We start from the raw sequence: 9,872 nt of genomic DNA on the forward strand, positions 1-9,872 counted from the left end.
TTTCGCCGGCCACTACTACGCCATGGGCGAGTTCTTCTGGGCCACGGCTAACTGCACTGTACAGTGCCTGTGCGAGGAGGGCGGCGACGTGTACTGCTTCAACAAGACTTGCCGTGGCGGGGAGGTGTGCACCGTGGAGGACGGCTATCAGGGCTGCTTCCCCAAGCGGGAGACCGTGTGCCTGCTCAGCCAGAGCCAGGTACTGCACACCTTCGACGGCGCCGCCTACGCCTTCCCCGCCGAGTTCTCCTACACGCTCCTCAAGACCTGCCCCGAGCGGCCGGAGTACTTGGAAATCGACATCAACAAGAAGAAGCCCGAGGCGGGGCCCGCCTGGCTGCGCGGTGTCCGGATCCTGGTGGCCGACCAAGAGGTCAAGATAGGAGGCATTGGGGCTTCGGAGGTCAAGGTAAGACTCCTGTGGCCTTGGAGAGTTTTCTGATGAGTCCCGCGGTGGAGCCGTGTTCTTCGGGCTTGCCTCGAGGCCTCTGACCGTGAGCGGATTCTAGGACCGCAATGACTCTGAAATGGGAGAGCTTTCTGACTGTCAACACCAAGTATGCATCCAGTGGAGACATGGAGTGAAGCTGGGATTCCTCAGATGAGAGGAGGACCAGCTCCCCAGAATAGCAAATACTTACAGGACGCCTACTATGTGCCAAGCACTATCCTAAGCAGTATGGCATTTCATCCTAGGCTGTAGATAACTATTCTCATTTTACAGATGAGAAAACTGACACACAGAAAGGTTAAGTGACTTCCCCAAAGACACACAGCCCTAAAATGAGATTCAAGGCTGGGTCAGCTGGCTCCAGAGTCTGTGCTCTTTACCCTGTACTATGTTGGATCTTCTATTTATAGATGGAAATTGGTGTGACACTAGGGTGCCTGCCAGGGTGCCTCCCGTCCCTCTGTTCTGGTCTAAAATACCCAATACTACACATACAGGCTCATAGATAATTAGTTCTAGAAGGAATTTTTGGAAATCATCTAGTGCAACTCCTCATTTTCATAGGAGAATCCCCAAAAGGCTAAGTGAGGGCCCTGGGCCTGACACTTGGGTGGTGGCAGAACTGAGATGAGGGAGGGTGGGGGAGGGGCGGTTCACCCTCCTTCCAATGGTACATGCATTTCATAATATCACACGACATCTAATCTAGAAAGCAAAAGTCAATGCAGTAAATAAAACATCCATCCACAAACTGAAAGGGCTGTGTTTTTATACCCACTGACATGCTGGCAGAAATTAATTTATTGAACTAGTGTTAGGTAGATAGGCAGATGGACAGCTGGATAAATAGATATATATACTGTGTGCTTCCAAGGGGCTGAGACCCAGGAAGAGTAAGATTTGAAGAGGGAGGAAGGGAGAGGAAGGAGGTAGGAGGTCGGGGACAGGTAAGTCACATATGTACAATGACTGCTGCCCACACTTCAGTGTTTGGAACTAGCTCAGGGTCTCTCTCTCTCACACACACACACACACAAACAGCAAATGTGTTGGATCAGAGGAGCCTGGAAAAAAAGCAGCAAAGATGCCCATGAAAAAACAGTTGACGTCTGTGTGGTTTCCACACACTGTCAGCTTCTCGACATTTTTCCAAGGGCTAGTCATGGGGCAGAACCACATCTTTATTCACAGCCTAGGAAACTGTGGGCACTCTGTGCATATCTGGGATGAATGACAGTGATTTAATTTTTCAGGTGAATGGTCAGGAAGTGGAACTGCCTTTTTTCCATCCTTCGGGGAAGCTGGAAATCTATCGAAACAAAAACAGCACGACGGTGGAGTCCAGGGGTGTGCTGACCGTGCAGTACTCAGACGTGGGTCTGCTCTACATCCGACTCTCCACGGCCTACTTTAACTGCACTGGGGGGTTGTGTGGCTTCTTCAATGCCAATGCCAGCGACGAGTTCTGTCTCCCCACTGGCAAGTGCACGGACAACCTGGCAGTGTTCCTGGAGAGCTGGACCACTTTCGAGGAGATCTGCAATGGGGAGTGCGGGGACCTGCTGAAGGCCTGCAACAACGACTCGGAGCTGCTGAAGTTCTACCGCAGCCGTTCCAGGTGCGGCATCATCAACGACCCCTCCAACAGCTCCTTCCTGGAGTGTCACAGTGTGGTCAACGTCACCGCTTACTACCGCACCTGCCTCTTCCGCCTGTGTCAGAGCGGGGGCAATGAGTCGGAGCTGTGTGACTCCGTGGCCCGGTACGCAAGTGCCTGCAAGAACGCCGATGTGGAGGTGGGCCCCTGGAGAACCCACGACTTCTGCCGTGAGTCGGGGCTGCGTTATGGGGGAGGCCAGCCGGATGATGGGCGGGGCAAGAGCTGAGACATCCCAGTGGATCGTCTTCTCTTCCTGGTGGAATCCCACACTCAAGGACAATCTAATTACCTTGTAGACTTTCCCTGGGTGTCCTCTGGAAGGCCTGTCCCCCAAGACCAGACCGTTTCTCACCTTTATTTTTGTTTCTCATCACACAGTCCCTCTTCGCTGTAGAACAGTTAGCTCTTGACCCTTGGTTTTATCTAGTGGAGGAGACACATCATGTCAAAGCACCAGAAATCTTTGTGACAGCTCAGTGGGTGCCTTCTCTCTTGGCAGCAGGACCCCATTCATTTCAACAGAATGTGATCAGTCAGGGTACCTTCTCCTGAGTAGAGATTAGCCCTATTCCCAAGGACAACTTGACAATGGTTATGAAGAGCCCCATGTAGCTGGTTTTTCATTTTGTCCACAGAATATTTCACCCCTCTTGGCACTACTGGTAGTAATGAGAATAATTGCTGGGAAGAGGAGATAGAGAACCTCCTCAGCTAGGGGAGAGCCCAGAGGGAGGAGTAAGTGGGAAGGTAGAAGGAGGGGTGGCTGAGGAGGTGGGACCCAGGCCTGGAACCAGGACTGACCCACCTGGACTGCATCTCCATATCTCTTCCCTACCAAGAAGGTCAGACCTCCCCAAGACCAGCTCCACCACTGAGAATTCCTTCCCTCACGTCTGATTCTCTCTCTCCCATTGTATTTCTTCCTATTTAACTTTTTACTTTGAAATAACTTGAAAGTTACAGGGAAGGTACAAGCCTATCTATATAGCTTTCACCCAGATGAATCTACTGCTAGCATTTCACCCCACTGGCCCTGTCATTCCCTCTCACTGTCTCTCTGTTTGAGAAGAAGTTGCAGAGCTCATATCCCTTTGCCCCTAAATACGTAAGTCTGTATTTCCTTATAATCATTCAGAGCATAGTACAGTTACTGACCTTAGGAAACTTAACACTGATGTGATAACTTAACATTTGTACTTCAATTTTGCCAGCTGACCCAGTAATGTCCTTAATGGCTTTAGCCCCCTCTCAATACGGATCTAGTCTTAGGATCCCACGTGGCATTTAGTTGTCATGTCTCTTTGGTCTCCTTAAACCTGGAACAATTCTTTAGCTTTCTTTGTCTCTAATGATCTTGTCATTTTTAAAGAATAGAGTCTCTCCCCTTTTGAGATAGAACGGCCCCCCATTTGGGTTGGGTGTATCCCCATGACGGGGTAACACTGTACACGGCACCAAGCTTCCTGCTTAGGAGATGCCTGTTTTCCTCCTGGCATCAGGTCACATGGGTGGCACACCATGTAGCGCCTCCTCTCATCAGGGATGGGCATGTTGATCCCCTGGTCACGAGGTGTCAAATGTCTTCACTCTGTGTCATTCTGGGGTTTCTCCCATGCAACTAATGACCACTGTGTGGGGAAATACTTTAAGACCATGCAGTGTCCTGCTTGTCCTCAGAGTCCTCCTCCTCGATTTAGTGCCCACCGATGACTTATGCTTGTATTGATCTTCAGCATGATGATTACAGGCTGACAGTTTCCAGTGCCTGTACTCTCTCCACTAGTGCCTGTCAGCAGCTGTTATTTTACTGAGCCCTCACTTCTCTTCTGTCTGCCTGTCACCTATCTATCACTTATCCATCCATTCACCTATTTATTTATCTCAATCATCTATCTATCTTTTGAGGGAGCACACCTTGCAGCTTGTGGGATCTAGTTCCCCGACCAAGGGTCAAACCTATGCCCCCTGCTTTGGAAATGTGGAGACCTAACCACTGTACCTCCAGGGAAGTCCTTCATCTATCTTCTCAATATTGACACGTGGATTCCTGGGTTTTTTTTTTCAGTTATTTGTGTTTCCTATTTCTCACGGTCATGCTCAGTCACTAAGTCATGTCCAATTCTTTTTGACCCCATGGACTGTAGCCAGACTCCTCTGTCCATGGGATTTCCCAGGCAAGAATACTGCAATAGGTTGCCATTTCCTCCTCCAAGGGCTCTTCCTGACCCAGAGATCAAACCCACAGGTCCTGCTTGGCAGGCAGATTCTTTACCACTGAACCACTGGGGATATATTACATTTGTTAATTATTTTGGCATTAAAATTGTTTCAGATTTGGCCCGTGGGAGCCCCTTCAAGTTGCCTCCTACCTCCTTTTCATAGGCTTCTGTCATTTTCTTTCTTTTTAAAAATTAATTTATTTTTAATTGGAGGATAATTGCTTTACAATGCTGTGTTGGTTTCTGCTTTACATTAACATAGGTCAGCCACAAGTATACACATGTCCCCTCCTTCTTGAACCTCCCTCTCACCCATTTTCTTACTTTCTAGATTAACAAGATGCTCCATGCCATCTTTTAGCCTTCCCTTCCCTAGCCTGGAATCAACCATTACTCCAAGAAGCCCAGGTTCCTTTTGGTGGAGAATGTTATTAGAAGTTAAGGTCTGGGTACTTCCCTGGTGGTCCACTGGTTAGGACTCCATGCTTCCAATGCAGGGGACATGGATTCGATCCCTGCTCAGAAAACTAAGAGGCATTGCAACAGGGCCCAAAGATTTAAAAAAAGAAGAAGAACCAAGGTCTGGGTGAGGCTTACCTATCACTACTGGAGTATCCTTACTTTGCCTCTAGGCCTTTTCAGTAGAAAATTCTTAGACAGAACTAAGACACACACACACACACACACACACACACACACACACACACTCACCTTTATTTTATAATAATGCCCTTGTTTCTGAGCATCAAAAGTCCAAAGGAGTGTCATCCCAAAGATAGGCGGTTTTGTCTGTGGTGACCCTGACCACACTGGGGAGGGTTTAATTGCAGAATCTGTCAATCCTGGAGCTGGAATTCTGGGAACGCTCTTTTCAGAAATTCACCTAAAGGGAGGGAGGCTCCAAGGTTTCTACTGACCACCATACCTACTGGGACCTCAGAATGCCTTCCCAAGGCCTTCTTATTTACCCACCTCCCACATCCTCTTCTGCCCTTCCTCCAGCTTGTCTGCAATGATCTCCGTCCCTCCCCCTGCACTCAGCTTTGTAGTTATAGTTCATTCATGTTACAGGATTACAGAGTCTGCCTATACCCAATCCATGTTGTTGCCAGACTGTGTCTGTGTCATCCTTTTAGACTATGAGCTCCTGCCTAGCGGGAAATGTCATTGGATTGTTTTTGTACTGCACCAAGCAGTTTGGAGGCATTGTTCATGGGAAATAAGTGTGGGGCCATGGCAATGATGCTTTCTTTTCCTGGTTGCAGTACCTGCTGAGAATTGCTTCTCCCCATCCTTCACCAACAGTTCTATGAAGACCTGTAAGACCTAGAACTAACACCAAAAAAAAAAAAAAAAATGCCCTTTTCCTCATACAGGACAGGAATGCAAAAGTAGGAAATCAAGAGATACCTGGAGGCAAGTTTGGCCTTGGAGTACAAAATGAAGTAGGGCAAAAGCTAACAGAGTTTTGCCAAGAGAACACACTGGTCATAGAAAATACCCTCTTCCAACAACACAAGAGAAGACTCTATACATGAACATCACCAGATGGTCAATACTGAAATCAGATTGATTATATTCTTTGCAGCTGAAGATGGAGAAGCTCTATATAGTCAGCAAAAACAAGACCGGGAGCTGATTGTGGCTCAGATCATGAACTCCTTATTGCCAAATTCAGACTTAAATTGAAGAAAGTAGGGAAAACCACTAGACCATTCAGGTATGACCTAAATCAAATCCCTTATGATTATACAGTGGAAGTGGGAAATAGATTCAAGGGATTAGATCTGACAGACAGAGTGCCTGAATGCACAGAGATTTGTGACATTGTACAGGAGGTGGTGATCAAGACCATCCCCAAGAGCAAGAAATGCAAAAAGGCAAAATGGTTGTCTGAGGAGGCCTTACAAATAGCTGAGAAAAGAAGAGAAGCTAATGGCCAAGGACAAAAGGAAAGATATACCATTTGAATGCAGAGTTCCAAAGAATAGCAAGAAGAGATAAATAAGAAAGCCTTCCTCAGTGATTAATGCAAAGAAATAGAGGGGGAAAGACTATATAGAATAGAATAGAAATAGAATGGGAAAGACTGAAGATCTCCTTGAGAAAATTACAGATATCAAGGGAGCACTTCATGCAATGATGGGCACAATAAAGGACAGAAATGGTATGGACCTTACAGAGCAGAAGATATTAAGAAGAGGTGGCAAGAATACACAGAAGAACTGTGATCTTAATGACCCAGATAACCACAATGGTGTGATCACTCACCTAGAGCCAGACATCCTGGAATGTGAAGTGAAGTGGGCCTTAGGAAGCATCACTATGAACAAAGCTAGCAGAGGTGATGGAATTCCAGTTGAACTATTTCAAATCCTAAAAGATGATGTTGTGAAAGTGCTGCATTCAATATGTCAGCAAATTTGGAAAACTCAGCAGTGGCCACAGGATTGGAAAAGGTCAGTTTTCATTCCAATCCCAAAGAAAGGCAATGCCAAAGAATGCTCAAACTACTGCACAATTGCACTCATCTAACACACTAGCAAAGTTATGCTCAAAATTCCCCAAGCCAGGCTTCAAACAGTACAGGAACTGAGAACTTCCAGATGTTCAAACTGGATTTAGAAAAGGCAGAGGAACCAGAGATCAAATTTCCAAATCTGTTGGATCATTGAAAAAGCAAGAGAGTTCCAGAAAAGCATCTAACTTCTGCTATATTGACTATGCCAAAGACTTTGACTGTGTGGATCACAACAAACTCTGGAAAATTCTTAAAGAGATGGGAATACCAGACCAACTTACCTGCCTCCTGAGAGATCTGTATGCAGGTCAAGAAGCAACAGTTAGAACCGGACATGGAACAACTGACTGGTTCCAGATTGGGAAAGGAATACGTCAAGGCTGTATATTGTCACCCAGTTTATTTAACTTATATGCAGAGTACATTATGTGAAATGCCAGACTGGATGAAGCACAAGCTGGAATCAAGATTGCCAGGAGAAATATCAATAACCTCAGATATGCAGATGACATCACCCTTATGGCAGGAAGTAAAGAGGAACTGAAGAGTCTCTTGATGAAAGTTAAAGATGAGAGTGAAAAAGCTGGCTTAAAACTCGTCATTCAAAAAACTAAGATCATGGCATCCGGTCACATCACCTCTTGGCAAATTGATGGGGAAACAGTGAGAGACTTTATTTTCTTGGGCTCCAAAATCACTGCAGATGGTAACAGCAGCCATGAAATTAAAAGACACTTGCTCCTTGGAAGAAAAGCTATGACCAACCTAGACAGCATATTAAAAACAGAGACATTACATTGACGACAAAGATCCATATAGTCAAAGCTATGGTTTTTCCTGTAGTCATGTATGGATGTGAGAGCTGGACTATAAAGAAAGCTGAGCACCGAAGAATTGATGCTTTTGAACTGTAGTGTTGGAGAAGAGTCTTGAGAGTCCCTTGGACTGCAAGGAGATCAAACCAGTCAATCCTAAAAGGAATCAGTCCTGAATATTCATTGGAAGGACTGATGCTGAAGCTGAAGCTGAGGCTCCAATACTTTGGCCACCTGATGCAAAGAATTGACTCACTGGAAAAGACCCTGATGCTGGAAAAGATTTAAGGGGAATACAAAGGGATGACAAAGGATGAGATGGTTGGATGGCATTACCGACTCGATGGACAGGAGTTTGAGCATGCTCTGGGAGTTGGTATGGATAGGGAGCTTGGCTTGCTGCAGTCCATGGGGTCGCAAAGATTTGGACATGACTGAGCAACTGAACTGAACTGAATCCTTCATCAGGGACTGCAGAGCTGGAGCAAGTGCTTTTAAGTACCTCTTTTAGAGGGAGGCATGTGGACAGCAGCAGCCACATAGAGCCTGGCTTCCTTGGGTGGAGGGTCACAGCACACACTTGAGAATACCCTAAAATGTGTGGATGGGTCTGGTGAGGCAGTCCAGAGCACACACACTTTATAATCAAGTCTCTGGGTACTAAGAGGTTAATCTGGCCGGGGTCTTGCAGAGTGGGGATTGGATTGCGTGACAACTGCAAATCAGGAACACAATCTCCTTTGGGCCTGGACAGAGACAACCACTGCTTCTGTGTTTGGATATTTTTTTAACCAGCACTCACTGGCAGAGTCAGACTGCCCAATTAAGTAATTTCAGAGGCATTTTGGGGGCCAGGAGAAGTTTTATTACTTTGTTTCTGTATATGCCAGACTTTCAAACACATTCAGACAACACAATAAGTCATAAAACGGGAGCCATTTAAATAAGTCATGTTATTTGCTATCACCATAAACCTGCAGTCAGTGTTAGAACATTCATAATTTAAAGACAAATGTGAAAATCCCTCTCTACAGACATATTTTATCAGTGCTGAACTAGCCTTCAACTGGTCAATGGAAGTGGAGACAACCCCTTAGCCCAGAGGGGAAAAAAAGATTGGCTTTCAGTACGCAGTACAGAACTGTTGAGTCGGTGCTCATCAGCAGATCTATTACTGCCAGGCGCTTTATTTATCTATAGTGTGCTTTGTGTCCTTGGATTATAAAACCCTCTTAAGGAGTGATAGTGTACATAATACCTAAAGAGAGCCTTAAAGGCCAGATCTTAAACTCCCAGGAGATGGTGGGTGAGGACCTTCACAGATCTTCAGACAACACAGACCTGTAGGTAGATTTCTTCTCTGCTCCTGGACTCACCCCGGCTCTTATCAAATTCTGACAAACAAAAATAATAAAGAGAAATGGGAAGGCTACACAGAACCCCACGGTGAGCCATGTATGCTTTTCTTTTATATGCTGTGCTTAGTGACTCAGAGACTTAATCCATCAAGGAAGGCTTCTAGGCGAAGCACAACTTGAAGGGAAGTTGGAAGATGGGTAGCATTTCGCTGGTGAGGGCCATGCCTGTGGGGCCAAGGACATGAACAGAGGAGGTGGGGGTGACCATTTCTGAAGTCAGTGAGGAGGCGGAAGGGGTCAGAGGGCACAGGAGCAGAGAGACGAGAGACCCAGGGTGAGTCCAGTTTGTAGACTGGTGGCACCTCCCTGAAGCCTGTATGTGATGGAGGGGAGTATAAGAGGGGGAAGAGCACAGCGTTTACTGACCTCTACTGTGGACTTGGCATATTAGAACAGCGGTCCTAGTTAAACGTTGTCCTTATTTAATAAAAGAAGAGGGTTCAGGATTGGGAACATGGGTACACCCGTGGCGGATTCATGTTGATGTATGGCAAAACCAATACAGTATTGTAAAGTAATTAGTCCCTAATTAAAATAAATAAATTTAAATTAAAAAAAAGAAATAGTGATTTACAGGTGGTTTTCTCAGTAAAAAAATAAAATAAAAATACCATTTCACACCAGTCAGAATGGCTGCGATCCAAAAGTCTACAAATAATAAATGCTGGAGAGGGTGTGGAGAAAAGGGAACCCTCTTACACTGTTGGTGGGAATGCAACCTAGTACAGCCACTATGGAGAACAGTGTGGAGATTCCTTAAAAAACTGGAAATAGAACTGCCTTATGAT

At 45.9% G+C, this 9,872-nt stretch overlaps 1 protein-coding gene across 1 annotated transcript in view; it reads left to right on the top strand.

Moving 5' to 3' along the window:
• Positions 1–9,872, top strand: part of TECTA (tectorin alpha) — an 82,989-nt gene that overhangs the window by 26,195 nt on the left and 46,922 nt on the right. Inside the window, 2 exon segments of the mRNA XM_010830495.1 lie at positions 1–409; positions 1,705–2,278. The exon segment at positions 1–409 is cut by the window's left edge and continues 21 nt beyond it. Of these exon segments, the coding sequence (XP_010828797.1) occupies positions 1–409; positions 1,705–2,278 (983 nt within the window).

This window comes from Bison bison, unplaced genomic scaffold (genome assembly GCF_000754665.1).
Source record: "Bison bison bison isolate TAMUID 2011002044 unplaced genomic scaffold, Bison_UMD1.0 scf7180017864518, whole genome shotgun sequence".
NCBI classification, from domain to species: domain Eukaryota; kingdom Metazoa; phylum Chordata; class Mammalia; order Artiodactyla; family Bovidae; genus Bison; species Bison bison.